This window comes from Balaenoptera acutorostrata, chromosome 5 (genome assembly GCF_949987535.1).
Source record: "Balaenoptera acutorostrata chromosome 5, mBalAcu1.1, whole genome shotgun sequence".
NCBI lineage: Eukaryota > Metazoa > Chordata > Mammalia > Artiodactyla > Balaenopteridae > Balaenoptera > Balaenoptera acutorostrata.
In genome coordinates this window covers 107,377,188-107,395,172 of record NC_080068.1, presented here as the reverse complement: position 1 = coordinate 107,395,172, position 17,985 = coordinate 107,377,188, and the positions used below count along the sequence as shown (strand labels likewise).

Genomic DNA, 17,985 nt, shown 5'->3' with positions numbered 1-17,985 from the left:
GCTTCTGTTAAAAACCTTTTTTTCCCTAGCAGACATGCATTATTCTGCTTCTCAAAACTTGTAAAATGACTGCATGATTGGCCATTATATGGATAGAATAACTCCTAGAAGCTTAAAATATTTAACCATTCTTTGTGTTGTGGAGTATTTAGGATACGTCCCATTTGTGTTATTTTATATGATGTTCTTAAAAACAGCCTTATATATAAATAAATCTTCATGCATATTTCTGGACCAAACCAACCTGTGTATAAGCTTTTATGCCTATTTTTGAATTATTTCCTGAGGAGTGACTCCTGGATATGAAATCACTAGGTTAAAGGGGTGAGTGAACATTTTAAAACCCCTTGTTATGGACACAGACATTTTTTCCCTTTCATTTTTGAGTATAGACATTTTGGTGAGAGCACTCCAAAGGATGAAAGTATCATAAAAATCTTAGTCTCTTTTAGTCCAGGCCTGTTTTCGAGGTGACCTTCTGAAGAAATGACTGGGTAACGGTCACCACATAGCATCTCCCTTTCTGTACCCGTGGAGTTGCCTTGGGTCACCCAACCCACAAAGGAAGGCAGGGCCAGAATCACTCACATTTAGTCAGTGAGTGCCATGGTTTAGGCACTCTTCTAGTGACTTCATTGGACTTTGTTCATGTCTCGTGTTTAATCCTCAGTACAACCTTTGGAAGGCTCTTGTCTCTGTCTTACAAGGGAAGAGCAAAGGCAAGGAGAGATGAAGTGATTTGCCCCAATGCCACACAGCCAGTAAGTAGTAGAGATGGGTCCCACACCCAGTGGTCTGAGTCTAGAGCCCAAGCTTCACTCTCTGTGCTGTTACAGGCCCTTATCTGTGAGAAGCAAGTAGGCTGGGTCAGCCCCGGTCAGTGTCCACAGGAAGAGTGTAATCACACAAGGGGAGAAAGCATCAGCATCTTATTAGCTTCTAGCATATTGCCTGGTACACAGGGGACACCCGGTACCTATTTGTCGACTAAATAGATGAGCCAAACTTTGCACCAAGCTCCTCTGCATTATTATTTTGTTTAATCTTCATGCTGTGAGGTATTTTTATCCCCATGTTACATATGAGAGAACTGAGGTTTCCAGAGGTCAAGTCACTTGCCCAAAGTATAGAGCTGTTTCGATAGAGGAGGCATTGTAATTCAGGCCTGTAGGATTTTTTTTTTTTTTGGCTGTGTTGGGTCTACGTTGCTGCATGCGGGCTTTCTCTAGTTGCAGCGAGCGGGGGCTACCCTTCATCGCGGTGGCTTCTCTCTTGTTGCGGAGCATGGGCTCTAGGCTGCTGGCTTCAGTCGTTGTGGCACGTGGGCTCAGTAGTTGTGGCTCGCGGGCACTAGAGCGCAGCCTCAGTAGTTGTGGCGCACAGGCTTAGATGCTCCGCGGCATGTGGGATCTTCCCGGACCAGGGCTCGAACCGGTGTCCCCTGCATTGGCAGGCAGATTCCTATCCACTGCGCCACCAGGGAAGCCCCAGGCCTGTAGGATTTGAAACCAGAGCTGTTTTTATTTTGCTCAAAGTGTCTTTGGGAGAATTCAAGAAGTTAATTCTTGTGAAACCCTTAGCCTAGGGGTTCTCAAAGGGTGGTAGCTTCCCCTGGGAACTTGCTAGAAATGCCTCTTCTCGGTTCCTGCCCCAGGTCTAGTGACTCAGAATCCCCGAGGGAAGGGCCCAGCAATTTGTGTTTCCACAGACCCTGCAGGTGATTCTGATGTGAGCTCCGACATATGAGCACAGCCTTAGCCCCAAGCCTGCCCCATGCTGAGTGCTTAGGAAGATGGCAGCTGCTGCTGTCTTTGGCATCACGTTCTAGATCCCGAAGAAATGGTGGAGGGAGGGGAGGAATGTGGGGTGTCTAGAACTTACTGCTTCTCACAGTTGTTATTTGGTGCCAGCCACTTCCGGCCCATCCGTGGATTCACACTGGTCCCAGGATGTCGCTGACTGGAGCCCGGAGGAAGCCTCTGAGGAGGGAGAAGTACACTGGGCACATTAGATGAAGCTCACGTGAAGTCTCGAGCTCCCCCTGGCTGGTCATTTACTGGACTGCCTGGCAACTGGCCTGCCTCCTGCTGTGTGATGCCTCCCCAGCCACGTGCATCCTCCAGAGCGATCCTGAAGTCCAAAGTGGGCTGCACCCCTAATGGGACGTGTTCCTAGGGCGGGGGGAGCGGACAGCTTTGAGGGAAGGTGAGGGCACCGTGGATTCTTCCTCTGCCCTCTGCAAAATTCTGCCCGACTCAAAACATTTCACAGATCCTTAGTGCTGCCTTAGGTTTGCTACATACTTGATTTGAGAATTTAGCATTCCTGAGCGCCTGTGGTGTGCCAGGCTTGGGGTGGTCGGTCCTACTGTGTGCAAGCCTCCATGCTCAGCTCCTTGAAGTGCTTGCCCCGTTTAACTTGGGCCCAGAGAGGTCCAGCAGTGGTCTCAAGGCAACCAGCTAATAGGTGGCAGAGCTCGGTCTAAACCCGGGTCGGTTTCACTGACTCTGTGCTTGTTCTGCTTTAACGCAGTTGTAACTTGACTTGAAAGATGTAAAGTGTGGCCACAAACAAATCTCTCTCTCTTATCCCCATAGGTTCTACCAAACCACGGCCTCCACGCAGCAGGGTTCTTCGTGGCCTTCATCCTCTCCCTGGTGCTGACCTGGGCTGTGCTTTTCTTCATGGTTCGATATCAGTGTTTGAAGGGAAGCGTGCTTACCAGACATCAGGTGGGAGTCCACGTGCATCCTCTTCCTGGAGGGTAGTTGGTTGGTGGTAGATGTGAGGTTGAAGTTTATCCTTCAGTTCAGCCAGTCTCAACTCTGGATCGATGTCAGGACCCCCAGGGAACCGTGAGGCATGCTCATAGCCAGGCCCTCCTGCACAGACTCCGACTGCTTTGTCCCGAGAGGCGTGCCCATCGTTAGTAGTTTTTAAAAGCTCCCTGGATGATTCTAACAAACGACCAGGATTGGGAACCCCTGCAGTCTGACTGAAGAACTGAGCGCCCACCTGTATGGCCAGCTGTGCATTCATGCCACACCCTGACTCAGGTCCTGGTCTACACTTCCCTCTGAAAAGTCTTTGAAGACTTACTTTGTTTGTCCTCAGGGTGACGCCCAGATGCCTTAGCATGGCTTATAAAGAAAGTCCCCTGTGGTCCAGCTTCACACCTCAGCTTCCGGCTCTACCCAATGACTGCTGAGGTCTCCGCACTCACCTGGATGCTTTTATAATCCTCTCCACTCTTCAATGAGCAGAACTCTGACGCATCCTTTAAGACTCATTCGGGCCTTGCCTCTCCTTGGAAGTCATCACTGGCCACTTCCTGGCTAAGTTGGGGGCTCTCTCTTTGGGTTCCCGCACTAGCTTCTGGACCCCACCCAGCATTTATCCCCACCTGTGAACTCCTCAATCTCTGTTTTCCTGTCTTGGCCTGGGTTCCCACAGAAGCACATCCTGAGACTAGGATCCAAATGCAAACAGTTTATATGAGAAGTGATCCCAGGAAGTAATGGTAGGGGGTGAGGAAGTGAGGTGGGAAGGGAAGGCAGTCAGTCAAGCTACCACTGTAGGCACCTGGGGCTTTATCCCACCCGGGATAAAGCCTGAGGGGAGAAGGAGCCGGGGTATTTAGCCATCAAATCCCATTGGTCATTGGTTGAGGACAAGGGGGTGAGGGGGCCAGGACAAAGGGTAACGTTATTTCCCTGGCATGGGCTCTGAAGACCAGCAGGAGCCTTCAGGGGAGGAAGCGTAGGTGTTGGCTGGTGGATCTTGGGCTAAAAGGCAGTGAACGGCAAGGGCGAGGGGACGTGGATGAAGCATGGATGCTGGCTGCTATAATCCCCATTGCCTGGTACAGAGCCTGGCGCTTAGAAGGCACTCAGTAAACGTGTGAAGGAATGAATGAGCCCCCAGGCAGAGGATGGGCAGACAGGGGAAGGAAAGCAGGGCACCGTCCTAGGGTGAGAAGGCACTGCTGGGACTGAGCACCCTGGTAGGTTGTTTGTTCCTTCAGGGCCATGGAGGCTGCAGCTGCTGTGACTCTGTCACCCAGAAGTCCAGCAACTTGAAAGGAACATCTATCATCTTCCTCCCTCACCGTACAGTGAGGAAACTGAGGCCCGTGAAGCTAAGCAGCCTGCTTCACGTGGCCGGGTGTAGGCTGGGGCCTGGCTTCCGAGGACCAGCCCGCCACCCTCTCTGGAGGCTGGCAGTCCTGTCCCATTGTTCATTTTGTTTCTGCTTCCTGGAGAAGAGAGTTGTTATTTCAAAGTGAGGTCAGCCCACAGTCTCCTTGGCAGGCAGAAGTGAGGAAAAGAAAAATGGCCCATCTAATAAGACATTCCACTTACTCTCCCAAAGCTGTTATCAATCACAGAAGAACAAAACTCACCCTGCTACTTCGATGAAGGAGCAGGATTCATTTCTTGGAGATTAAGGGCTGATTGTTAAGACCGCGGGAGGAAAGCAAAGTGTGAATTTGATTTAAGGTCTGAAGCCTCTTATAGAATTTTTTTTTTCTGGCATCACAAAACGAACTCTCTTCACATTAAAGAAATTTTTTTCCATTGTGGTAGTGACCAAGGAGACAACATGCTGTAAACAGAAGGCAGCCTTTAGAGTTAGTTAGACTTCGGGTCGAAAACCAAGCAGGCGCTTTATGAGCTGTGGGAACTCAGATAATGTCATTTCATCTCTCTGAGCTGCAGTTCCGTATACGTAAAGCGGGGGCATCAACACTGACTTTGTGTGACGGTTTCATGGTATGACACATACAAGGCACAGGGACAGGAATTCTTAAATGTTAGTAATAATTATCATGCATTTCTGCAGAAATAATGATGATAGTGAGCAAAACAGGTATATCATCTACCCAATCGGAGGGTTGAGCTTATCTCTGATGTCACTTCCACGTGACAACTCCATAGTCTGATTAGAAACCAGCCAGATCCATGATGTTGAAGTCCATCTGCCAACTGTAATTTTCCCCTGCATGATGATGATGATGATGGGGATGATGATGATGGTGATGGTGATGATGGTGGTGATGATGATGATGAAATATTTTTATTACGTCTTTATAGTTATAAAGATCTTTCCATCCATTGCTCTGCTTTATCCACACAACAAGCCTGTGCAGGGCTACCAGAATTATTATCCCACTTCTCTGATGAGAAAATGAGGCTCAAGGAAGTGCAATGTCTTGCCTGAGTCTTACCAGCTCACAAGTGGTGGGGCCAGCTAGGTTCTCTGACTGCAGATCCCCGCCTTCCCTCATGACTTTTCCGGCATGTGACATTCACAAGAAGGCCTACTCAATTGTGGTTTCTGAAATTCTCCTGAAGGTTCAGCATCATGAGAGCAAGCTGGAGCGCTCCCAGTTCACCTCAGCTGATGGTGTGAATGAAGATCTCGCTCTAAATGACCAAATGATAGACATTCTGTCTTCAGAGGACCCCGGGAGCATGCTTCAAGCCTTAGAAGAGTAAGAATTCTAAGTCACATTATACTTCCGTGGATATGATGAATGTTTTACCTATAGCAGCATGAGAGTCAGTGTGTTTCATTCATTAATTCATCCTATTAATCATTAATTTGTCATTCAGTAGTCATAATCGAACAACTGCCATGCCCTGAACACTATGCTTGGTATTTGAGAAAAGAGATAAGACATAGGTTGAGCTGTGAGGCAGTCTGACCTAGTGGGAAGACAAACACAGAAACAGAAGTGACCATAAATGTTTGATGAGTACCATGCTAAGATCGGGGCTAGCTGAGCCCAGAAGAAAAAGTAATTACCTCTGAGTGGGTCATGGAGATGCTTCCCAGAGGAAGAGATATTTTAACTAATTCTTGAAGCACGGGCAGAAGTTTTTCAAGTAGATGAAGGGAGGAGAGGCTTTTCAGGCAGAGGAAAGACAGGACAGATGCCAAGATAGGAAGTGAACAAGATATGTACATTTGGTGAGGTGTAAGGAGCTCAGTACGACTGACGTGTGGATTGGAGTATTGAGTAGTGTATTGAAGGAGAGGAAGTTAACACCTTGAGAGAGAGGCCAGACCAGGTGATGTGATTGTTGGCTAAACTGAATTCAGTTCTTTTTATTTTTTATTTTATTTTAAATTTTTATCAATTTATCTATCTATAATTTACTTTTAAGGACCAGGACCTGAGTATCTTTATTTTATTTTATTACTTATTGAGATAATGTTGGTCTATAACATTATATATTTCATGTGTACAACATTAAATATTTCTACTTCTGTATACCCTACAGTATGTTCACCACCAAAAATTTAGTTTTCATCCATCACCATACAGTTGATCCCCTTTATGCATTTTGCCCTCCCCCACCATTCCTCTGTGGTAGCCACTATTCTGATCTCTGTATATATGTGTTTGATTTTGTTCATTTATTTTGTGTTTTTGTTTGTTTATTTTCTATATTCCACATATGACTGAAATCATATGATATTTTCTTTCTCCACCTGACTTATTTTACTTACATAATACCCTCAAGGTCCATCTATGTTGTTGCAGATGGCAAGATTTCATCTTTTTATGGCCGAGTAATATTCCATACACGTATCACATCTTTATCCATTCATCTGTTATTGGGCACTTAGGTTGTTTCCATGTTTTGGCAACTGCAGTGATGCAATGAGCATAGGAGTGAATGTATCTTTTCAAATCAATGTTTTCATATTCTTTGGATAAATACCCAGAAGTGGGATAGCTGGATTATATAGTGGTTCTGTTCTTATGTTTTTGAGGAATTTCCATGCTGTTTTCCATAATGGCTGCACCAAATTACATTCCCACCAACACTTGTTATTTCTTGCCTTTTTGATAATAGTCATTCCAACAGGTGTGAGGTGATATCTCATTGTGGTTTTAATTTGCATTTCCCTAATAATTCGTGCTATTGTTTTCATGTGCCTGTTGGCCATCTGTATGTCTTCTTTGAAAAAATGTCTATTCAGCTCCACCCATTTTTCAGTTGGGTTGTTTTGTTGTTGAGTTGTATCTGTTCTTTATATATTTTGGATATTACTACTTACCAGATATATTGTTTACAAATATCTTCTCCCATTCGGTAGGTTGTCTTTCCGTTTTGCTGATAGTTTCGTTTCCTTTGCTGTGCAGAATCTTTTTAGTTTGATGTAGTCCCATTTGTTTATTTTTGCTTTTGATTCTTTTGCCTGAGGAGACATATCTGGCAAGATATTGTTAAGACCCATGACCAAGAGTGTACCACCTATGTTTTCTTCTAGGAGTTTTATGGTTTCAGGTTTTACATTTAAGTCTTCAATCCATTTTGAATTGACTTTGGTGTATGATATGAGATAGTGATCTAGTTTCATTTTTTTTGCATATCGTTGTCCAGCTTTCCCAACATCATTTATTGAAGAGACTGTCCTTTATCCATTGTATGTTCTTTGCTCCTTTGTTGTAAATTAATTGTCCATATATGCATGGGTTTATTTCTGGGCTCTCAATTCTGTTCCATTGATCTATGTATCTGTTTTTGTGCCAGTACCACACTGTTTTGATTACTATGGCTTTGTAATATAGTTTGAAATCAGGGCGTGTGATACCTCCAGCTTTGTTCTTTTTTTCTCAGGATTGCTTTGGCTATTCAGGGTCTTTTGTGGTTCCACATAAATTTTAGAATTTTTGTTCTATTTCCGTGAAAAATGTCCTTGAGATGTTGATAGAGATTGCATTGAATCTGTAGATTACTTTAGGTAATATGGATGCTTTAACAATGTCATTCTTCCAATCCATTAGCATGGAATATTTTTCCATTTATTTGTGCCTCCTTCAATTTCTTTCAACAGTGTTTTATAATTTTCAGTGTACATATTTTCACTTCTTTGGTTAAATTTATTCTTAGTTATTTTATATTTTTTGCTGTGATTGTAAATGGGATTTTTTTTCTCAATTTCTCTTTCTGGTAGCTCATTGTTAGCATATAGAAATGCAACAGATTTTTGTATGTTGATTTTGTACCCTGCAATTTTATGTTTGTTTATTATTTCTTTTAGTTTTTTGGTGGAGTCTTTAGGGTTTTCTATGTATAAAATTATGTCATCTGCAAATAGTGACAGCTTTACTTCTTTCTTTTCAATTTGGATAACTTTAGTTTTTTTCTTCCCTAATTATTCTGGCTAGGACTTCCAATACTGTGTGAAATAATTTCTCCCTTTAGATCTGTTAATAGTTGTTTTATATATTTTGGTGCTCCTATGTTAGGTGCATATACATTAATAACTGTTATGTCTTCTTAGTGAATTTTCCCCTTTATAATTATATACTGTTCATTTTTGTCTCTTGTTACCTTTTGGGCTTGAAGTCTATTTTGTCTGATATGAGTATGGCTACACTCCCTTTTTTGGCTGTCATTTGCTTGAAGTATCATCTTCCATCCCTTCACTTTGAACATGTGTTTGTCTTTAGAGCTGAGATGGGTCTCCTGGAGGTAGCATGTAGTTGGGTCTTGTTTTTTAATCCATCCAACCACTCCGTGTCTTTTGATGGGTGAATTCAGTCCATTAACATTTAAGGTTATTATTGATAGATGAGGACTTAGTACTGCCATTTTATCTTTTGTTTTCTGGTTGCTCTGTCTCTCCACTGTTTTCTTTTCCCCTGTGTTTCTGTCTGCCATTTTGACTTGGTGGTTTTCTCTGATGTTTTTCTCAGTTTCCTCTTTTTATGTTTCGTGTCTCTGCCCTAGATTTATGTTTTGTGGTTTGTATAAAACTTTTCATAGATACAATAGTCCTTTTTATGCTGATAGCATCTTATCTTCGTTCAACTCTATGGCTTCCATCTTTTTCCTCTTCCCCTTTTATGTTTTTGTTTTCTCAAATTATCCATTTTTATGTTGTGAGTTACCAAACTGAAGTAGTTACCATTATTTTTTCTGCTTTTTTCCCCTCCTTTAACCTTTATGCTATGATAAAATGTTTTAAAACCTATTCTGGGAAAGAGTAACAATTTTCTGATTCTGTTTTATCACCTTACTCAAACTTTTGGGTACTTTGCCTTTTTGTTTCTGATCAAAGGGCTCCTTTCAACATTTCTTGTAAGACAGGTCTGGTGGTGATGAACTCCCTCAGCTGTTGTTGTCTGGGAAAACCTTTATTTCTCCTTCATATCTGAATGATAACTTTGCTGGATAGAATATTATTGGGTGACAGTTTTTATCTTTCAGTATTTTGAGAATGTCATTCTGCTCCCTCCTGGCCTATAAAGTTTCTGTGGAGAAATCTGGTGATAGCCTAATGGTGATTCCTTTGTAGGAACCTTTTTCCCTGGCTGCCTTTAAAATTCTTTCCTTGTCATTGACTTTTGACAATTTTAATATAGTGTGTCTTGGGGAAGGTCTTTTTGCCTTGAGGTAATTAGGTGTTCTCTTAGCTTCATAGACTTGTATATCCAGTTCCTTTCCCAGCTTTGTGAATTCTCAGTTATCATTTCTTTAAATAAACTCTCTGTTCTTTTCTCCCTCTCTTCCCTGGGATACTCATTACCTTAATGTTACCCTTCCTAAAAGAGTTGAATAGCTCTCATAGAATTTCCCTGTTTTTTAACATCTTATTTCTCTTTCCTCTTCTACTTGTATCTTTCTAGATTTCTATTTTTGAGCTCACTCATTCTCTCCTCCATATGGGCTGCTCTATGTCCAAAACTTTCTAATGCATTATTTACCTTGTTTATGAGTTCTTCAGCTCCAGAATTTCTGTTTGATTCTTTTATTGAGTTTCAATTTCTTTGGTAAAGCATCCCTTCTATTCATTAATTTTATTTCTCAGCCCATTGAACTGCCTTTCTGAGTTTCCTTGTAGCTCACTGAGTTTCTTCATGACAGCTATTTTGAATTCTTTATATGTCAGATCCCAGTATTCCGTGACTTTCAGTTTGGTTTCTGGAGATTGTCATTTTCTTTTTGTGGTGCAGTGTTACTGTGGTTCTTTATGGTGCTTGGTGATTTGTTCCTCTGCCAGTGCCTTTGAAGTAGCAAACAGCTTTGTGCTTGATTCTGCGCTGCCTCTAGTTATATCTGAGAGTTGGCACTTTTCACCCTCCGCTGCCTCCGTCAGAGGTGTGGCTCCCTGTCTTCCTTATCACTTCTTGTGTCTCCGGGTTTGTTGGTGCCTTGCTGTTGCCACTGTCACTGGCATTGCTACCTGGGGCACCAGGATGAAAGGCTTTTCTGCCACGTCTGGGAATCCCTGAGTTGCAGGCTCTGCCACCACAAGGGGTAGTGGAGGGGAGCTGGATTCACACAGTCACCTCTGCCTTGTCCAGTGTTGCACAGTTCATGGGTTCTGCTGCTGGGGGTTAGGGGGTTGAGGGGTCAGAGTCATGGGTGCCTCAGTGGCTGGAGGGACAGGGTCCCAGACCCCACTGCCACTGTTGCCCACTTACCTGTGGCCATGGGCACTGCTGTGGCCAGGATGTCAGTCTTGTGTGATGCTTCCCCCTGCTGCTACTGGGATCTTTGGGGCTGTGGGTTCATCTGCCATGACTTGGGGGGCCAGGACTGCAGGCACCAGGCCTGCTCTTCCCCCAGTTCTGCCCCCTCTCTGTGTTCCAGTCTGCTCACCTTTAGATGTACAAATGTGTGGAATTCTCTGGCATCCTGTCAGGCAGAGGCACCTTTATTGCACTGTGGGTGCTTTACTGATTACTGATTGAAGAGGAGACAAAGAGAGTGTCTCACTCCACCATGATGCTGATGTCCTCCAGTATACCCATTTCTTTTTATTTATTTAACAAATACTTATAATGTTCTATGTATGAGTAATAGAACGTAGAGCCAGACATGGTTCTAAGAACTTTGCAAACGTGTATAATCCTCTCAACAACCCTAGGAAGCAGGCATTGATGTTTTTACCATCTTACAGGTGAGGACTTAAGGTTAAAAAGCTTGCCCTAGGGCACACACTAGTAAATGAGAGGGGCAGGTTTCAAACCCACTCACTGTGGCTCCAGGGTACATGCCCTTAATCAGGGTGCTTCACTGACGACGATTTCTCTTGACCAGGCAATGGACACAGTCTGTTGGCTGACTGTCACTCAGTAAGTTTCATCAATTTGGCCTTTCCTTCTTTCACTTCACAGATATTGGCAGATGACTTCTTTATATGTTCCCTTTTTTCAGTTGTTGCTAAAATTCTCAGTCTTATCTTTTATTTCCTCAGACATATTAAGCATAATTATTAAGTCTCTGTCTGAAAACTTCATTATCTTTACCCCTGTTCTGTGTCTGTTACCTCTCGTTCCTCTGAGTTTGTGATCCTATTTTCCTGTCTCCTTGTATGCCTAGCTAGTTTTGATTGTGTGCCAGACATTGTAAATGAAAATGGAGAAGACAGTGTGAGGACTAGGATGATGTTATCTTCCTCCAGGCAACTAAGGGTTTTATTATGGATTACCTCAATCTAATCAGAAATTGAGTTCATTCGAAGCTGGGCTTCATTTCCTCCAAGGGCTGATCTGTTTCAGGTGTCCTTTACTACTAAGGTATGAATACCAGCCAAAAGGCCAAGGGATTTTATCATGTTGACATCTCCTCAGCAGTCTTGGGACTCCAGTTTTCATCATCAGAAATTCTGCTCAGCTTTTCAGCCCCCTGGGCTGCCTCTTCTAGAACCACAAGATGCTCTTAGGAACACAGTGACCCCAAATATGGGACTGCCATCTCTGAGCTTCCTTATTCTCCTAGATCTTAGCCTCATATTTATTCACTGCCTTGTTAGCTCTCAGATGCTTTCAAACAGATTTTGTTTTTTTCCAACTTTTCTAACTGTTTTCAGTGGGATAGTTTGTCAGAATTACCTAGACCACCGTTAATAGGAACAGAACCCTTCTTTGTGTAAACCATACTCTGAGCAATGAACCAGATAGAGTCCCTGTTATCAGTGGCAGCCTAGGAGGGAGATAGACGTGGAAACAGACAAGGCTCAAAATAGCATAGAGCATAGGACCATTGAGTGCGTTGGTTAAGACCGTGGTCCCTGGAGTTAGGTCAGGTTTAAATCTGGGCTGTATCCCCATGTGGCCTTGGTTTACTTACTTAAGTGACGACTTAGGATGGAGAAGAGGAGCTGGGTCACAGAGATCTCTGGATGTCCAGGACTCCATAGTAGGCATTGGAGACCCAGGCAATGATTTATTAACATGGGTAGATTTTGTTTTAAAAGACTACTCTGAATGCAGATGGCAAATGGCTTAGAGGGGAGAGTGAGGGAGACTTTGCGGGAGATGTTGAGGTGTGATACAAGGTGGGAACGGTAGACTTGAGGAGGAGAGGGTCAAGTGGGAAGAGCCTACAGAACTGGGTAACTCGTTGTTACCTTACTGTGTGTGTATGTACAGGGCGGGTGCAGTTTGGACATTGAAGGGGAGGGAAAATTTTTGGATGACTCCCCAGGGTTCTGTGTTTTGTTTGTTAGTTTATTTATGTATTTGTGTTTGAGGGGGAGAGGGGGGGACCACCCAACAGTTCCAGCTGCTCAGTAGATCCAGAGGCTGCAGAAGTGTCCAGGAGATTGGAGGAAGGAGAGGGGTTCACTTTCAGGACAGTAGTTAGATGCTGAATCTGGGGCAGAGGTCTTTGGAAGTTCTATTTATGCCAAATATACCATCTGAAGAGATTGGATTCTCATTTGGTTTTATCAGCTTTTTATTTTTTCTGTCTTTGCTTTCTTGTTATACTGCTGATTATTAATACTGGGACCATGTGGGAACCCTTCAAACTGGATTCCATGTACAGCAAACTTTTTCTGAGTCTAGAGTCAAGAGGCATAGCTTCATCTGCCCATTTCCCACTGGGGAGTAATTTCTATGAATTTTGAGTCATTACCATACTGATAAGTTATAATGCCTTATATTCTTGTATAATAACTCATATTTGGGTAGTATATAAAAATGTACAGTCTCTTTCCCAGGCCTTAGTTAATTTGGTCCTCATACCTATGCTCTTTAGGGCATCTTATTTTCAGTAGTTGATAGTTGAAGAATCTGATGCATGGCTAAGTAAAGAGGTTTATCCATTGTCACACATCTAGTAAGTGACAGAACAGGTCTTGAGCTTTATCAGAATTTAATATTGAGCACATGATACTTTACAAATATTCCCTGAGCCTCAGTTTCCTCATCTCTCATCTGGGTAAACCATAAGCTACCTACTGCCCTGGGATACTGTGAAGTGTACTGATATGAAAGATACATGATGGTAGAGTTTTCACTGCGATGTTGCCTCTAAGCCTGGATCTAAGTTAAAGGGAGATTAGCAGATGCTGAAGAGAAGTGTTCAAGATGATCAGCACTTTCTTGAGTCTTTCTCAAGAACATTGCAGATAGAACCGAAAATGGAAGAGCTTGTTACTGAACCAAACTGGGGTCCACTCACCTGTTTGCAGTAAAGCCAATCTATTGACACCTGCTTGTGGTGAAGGAAAGTACAGCTTGATTGCAGGGTGCCAAGCAAGGAGTTCAGGGCAGCTAGTGCTTAAAACCCCAAACTCCCGGGTAGGTTTCATCAAAGAACTTTTTAAATTTTATTTTATTGAAGTATAGTTGATTTACAATGTTGTGTTAATTTCTACTGTACATCAGAGTGATTCAGTTATACATATATACGTTCTTTTCCATATTCTTTTTCATTATGGTTTATCACTAGATACTGAATATAGTTCCCTGTGCTATACAGTAGGACCTTGTTGTTTATCCATTCTATATATAATAGTTTTCAGCAAAGCATTTTTTAAAAATTTTTATTGGAGTATAGTTGCTTCACAATGTTGTATTAGTTCCTGCTGTACAGCAATGTGAATCAGTTATACATATACATATATCCACTCTTATTTAGATTTCCTTCCCACTTAGGTCACCACAGAGCACTGAGTCGATCAGCAAGGCATTTTTAAAGGCCAGGTGAAGGAGGAGCCTCCCAGGGTATGTCCAGCTCCTGCACAGTTCTCTGATTGGTTGATGGTGAGGTAACAGGGCAGAGTCACAAGAGTTAACATTATCAATCCTCAGGCACCAGTAGGTCCGGGGGCTACATGCTCACGTAGTTTATTTCTTCCATTTGGTAGGGGTTTTAGCATCTGTAAAACAGCTCAGGAAATGTGCATCCGATACTGTTATCCAGGTCCTTCAGAGAGGAGCTACAGCAGAGGATATGAGGGAGGGGTCTGTCCCGGGAAGGCCCCATAGGGTCCTGCTCTGTTACAAGCTCAGAGGCAAAATTGAGCATCTGTGTGATCCTGTCTCCCTGGAACCTGATGGTGAATAGACATGGCCCCAAGATAGAATCAGAAACAGAGAGTGTGGCCTCCTCGTCTTTAGGGGACCGCTTATCGGCCCGAGAGGAGAAATCTGTTGTGTCTGACTCACAGCACTTTGTGGGCTGAGGGTATTCTAAGGAGAGAGGGGCTTTCCTCCTGCTTGAAAGGCAGCTCCTTCCCAGCTGAGTGAGTGCCTCGGTGCAGGGCCAGGCCATCAGCTTCGTGAGTGCTGGGCTGACCCGCCACCCAGCTGGGAATCGGGCCTGTTAATCCATTGCTGGGTGTCAGGGTTGTGCAGCCATTCAGTTGTAAGCCTTCATTTTAGCTTAATTCCCTCATCAGAATGCCAAGGGCGACAAATTAAAATTCTCCACACTGTCTGAGAGAGCGGAGGGAGGGCAGGCAGTGGGGAGAAGGGGGATGGTTACTGGCAGAGATTCGTGAATATCTCTAATTATATTAAGTGGTACGAGCAAGTGATTATCCATGTATTTCATAACTAAAAGTCTGTTTTCTTCCAAAACTTGAAAATGAGTAGAGTGAAATGATTTGGTTTGTGTGATCAGCACTTAGATATTTCATTTTGCAAGTAGATCAGACTCTGTCACCTTCTAACCTGAGTAATTAATGAAACCAAATCCAGTTTTTGTACCCTGACACCAAATTAAATCTTGGAGACAGAGTTTTGGGTGAAGTAGAAAAGAATACCTTTATTTCTTTGCCAGGCAAAGTGGGCCACAGTGGGATATTGCCGTCAAAACTGTGTGTGCCAACCTGGAGCGGGTAGGGAGAAGTTTGGTTTTTGTTTTAATTAATTAATTAATTAATTTATGTTTGGCTGTGTTGGGTCTTAGTTTCTGTGTGAGGGCTTTCTCCAGTTGTGGCAAGCGGGGGCCACTCTACATCGCGGTGCGCGGGCCTCTCACTATCGCGGCCTCTCTTGTTGCGGAGCACAGGCTCCAGACGCGCAGGTTCAGTAGTTGTGGCTCACAGGCCTAGTTGCTCCACGGCATGTGGGATCCTCCCAGACCAGGGCTCAAACCCATGTCCCCTGCATTGGCAGGCAGATTCTCAACCACTGCGCCACCAGGGAAGCCCCAGGGAGAAGTTTTATAGTAATAGTTCAAACAGGGCGTGATCAGCTCGTGGACATTCTTCTGATTGGTTGGTGGTGAGGTAAGCGGGAGTCAGCATCATCAACCTTCTGGTTCCAACTGGCCTGGGGTCTACGGGCTTGTGGGCAGCACACAGTTAATTTCTCCCACCTGGTGGGGGTCTCAGTATCTGCAAAACAGCTCAAAGATAGTGTTATGTGTATCCCTTGAGGGGGAACCAGCACCCTCCCCCAAGGCTGCACTATTTCTTGACTGTTCCTCCCTTGTCTAGTGTCCTCTCCCTTCCCTAATTAGCATCTGTTTGAATCTGCCCTTTGGTTCTCAGGGAAGTTCATAGAGGCTGAATGAAGCCTATTTCCTGTGATAAAGAAATGGGGGACACAGAAAGGCTTTTTGCCCAGGAGCCCCACAGGGTCTTGCTCATTATCATTAGTACTATAAAACAGGAAAGTATTGATCATCCCGGTTTTGTTTTAGATTCAAGAAGTGTTAGCCTATGAAAAGCTAACACTAAATATAGGGGTAAAGTCTTCCTTTATCCCTATATTTTATGAGATTATTCTCAGCTGCTGCAATTTGCTGATCCTGGTGTGTGAATGCAATAGGGATATTGGGGTTCACCAAGATTTTATTCTTGTAAATTACTTAGTAACTCTGGACTTTTATATTTATTTCTCCTTGGGAACTGATCTTATTTTGTCTGAGGAGTGTTTAACATTGATTATCAAGCATGACCTGAAAGTCCTCAGCTAGAGAACTAAATTTTCTCCTCCCTTCCTTCTCCCGTCTCTCTGCCCTCCCTCCCCATCCTGACACTCAATATTTATTGCATGCCAGTTCTGTTTAAAGCACTGTGATGGGACGCTCATTTTGGGACCTGGTGATTGTTTAAAAAATCGTAGCATTGCCAATTACTTTTAATCTTTCCATCTTGATTTATGTCAGGCTTAGAAACTCCCAGAAAGAAAAATGTCACTCAGAATGTCAGGGGATTAATATGCATGGGAATCTGTGACAGTCTCCCCACTAAAAATAGAGTGTTTCTCCAGCAAATCATTTATCCCGTTTGTAATTCTTACCGGAGGTTTAGCTGGGATTCTAAATATGCCTGTGATTTGATTGCTACCTCGTTTCCGAGACCCATCAGAGCCATAACTTTGCCCTATATTGCTGATTTATTTTTGACAAAGAGCATTTCCTTGGTTTGCTTGGTTGTTTATCTTTTACATTGTTTATTCATAGGCTGCCTCTTACACAGAGCATTTGAGGAAGGAATATTTCCTTTGATTTTTATCAGGCTCCCCAGCTATGGTCCTAATGGAGGTGGCTCAGCCCCAGGCATGCTGGGACAGGAGAAAGGAGGAAATGATCATGACTTGCTGGTCCCGGAAGCTTCTGGAAGCATAGTGTGCCCACAGGGTTTTAGCTCCAGTCTTGCTCTGGCTCTGACCACCACCAAGCATCTCACACCCATGCCCTTACTTAATTCTCATAGCAACTCTCACAAAGGATTCTGATGTTCGGGAAGGTTCATTGGTTTTGCCTGAGGTCACACGAGTGGTAATAGATTTTGTCCCAGGCCTGAGTGCTTTCAAATCCACCGTTCTATTGACAGAACAGCTTTTTAAAGACTGAGCTTAGGTTTTTCTAGAGAGGCAAAGAAAAATAAGAGAAGATGGTTAAGTCCAGATCTGTGTTTATTTCCTTTGTTATTAAAAGGAAGCTTATTGCTATCTTTCGATGCTGCCAACATCACCTTCTAAACTGCCTCAAAATCATGTTTTGTACTGAAATCGAGCAAGACCCTGTGGGGCTCCTTGCACAGAAGTCTTTATGTCCGTTTCTTGACTCTAACCTCCATGACCTTCCCTGAGTTCCAAAGGGCAGATTCGAACAGTTGCTAATCCACAAAGGGAAGGGATGCAAAGACAAGGGAGGGGCAGCCAAGAAACAATAGTGCAGCCTTGGGGCGGGGTCCTGGTTCCAACTCAAGGGATACACATAACAGTGCCTTTAAGCTCTTTAAGATGTCCACATTCTTCATATGAGAAAGACCACCTGAGGCTACATTAAAGGAACCAGAGAAGCTCATCAAGAAGATTACCTGAGACCAGATTAGAGGTGCAGGCCAAGCATACATCCTAATCTTATCAGCAACCCCACCCTTGAACCATTGCTGTAAAACTCCCCATCAAATCCTCCTGGGTTGGGACACATAGTTTTCAAGGTCAGGGACCTGCTGTGTTCCCCTTTGCCTGGCAAAACAATAAAGCTGTTCTTTTCTACTTCACCCAAAACTCTGTTTCCAAGACTTGATTCGACACCTGTGCTGAGAGGCTGAGCTTTTGGCATCAGTACCAAGTGGGTGTTCAGAGTATTTGTAAAACTGAGGCTTTTAAACATGTGTCTAGGCATACCTGGGAGATACTGCAGGTTCTGTTCCAGGCCACCGCAGTAAAGCGAGTTCCATGAACTTTTTGGTTTCCCAGTGCGTGTAAAAGTTACGTTTACATTATACTGTAGTCTATTAAATGTGCAATAGCATTATGTCTAA

General features: G+C 43.6%; 1 protein-coding gene across 2 annotated transcripts in view; it reads left to right on the top strand.

The window, feature by feature from the left end:
• EVC2 (EvC ciliary complex subunit 2) overlaps positions 1-17,985 on the top strand; it is a 143,901-nt gene that overhangs the window by 39,899 nt on the left and 86,017 nt on the right. For both annotated transcript variants that reach the window (XM_057546799.1, XM_057546800.1), the window contains exons 8-9: positions 2,598-2,732; positions 5,355-5,494. In XM_057546799.1, coding sequence (XP_057402782.1) covers positions 2,598-2,732; positions 5,355-5,494 — 275 coding nt within the window. The remainder of the gene's footprint in view (positions 1-2,597; positions 2,733-5,354; positions 5,495-17,985) is intronic.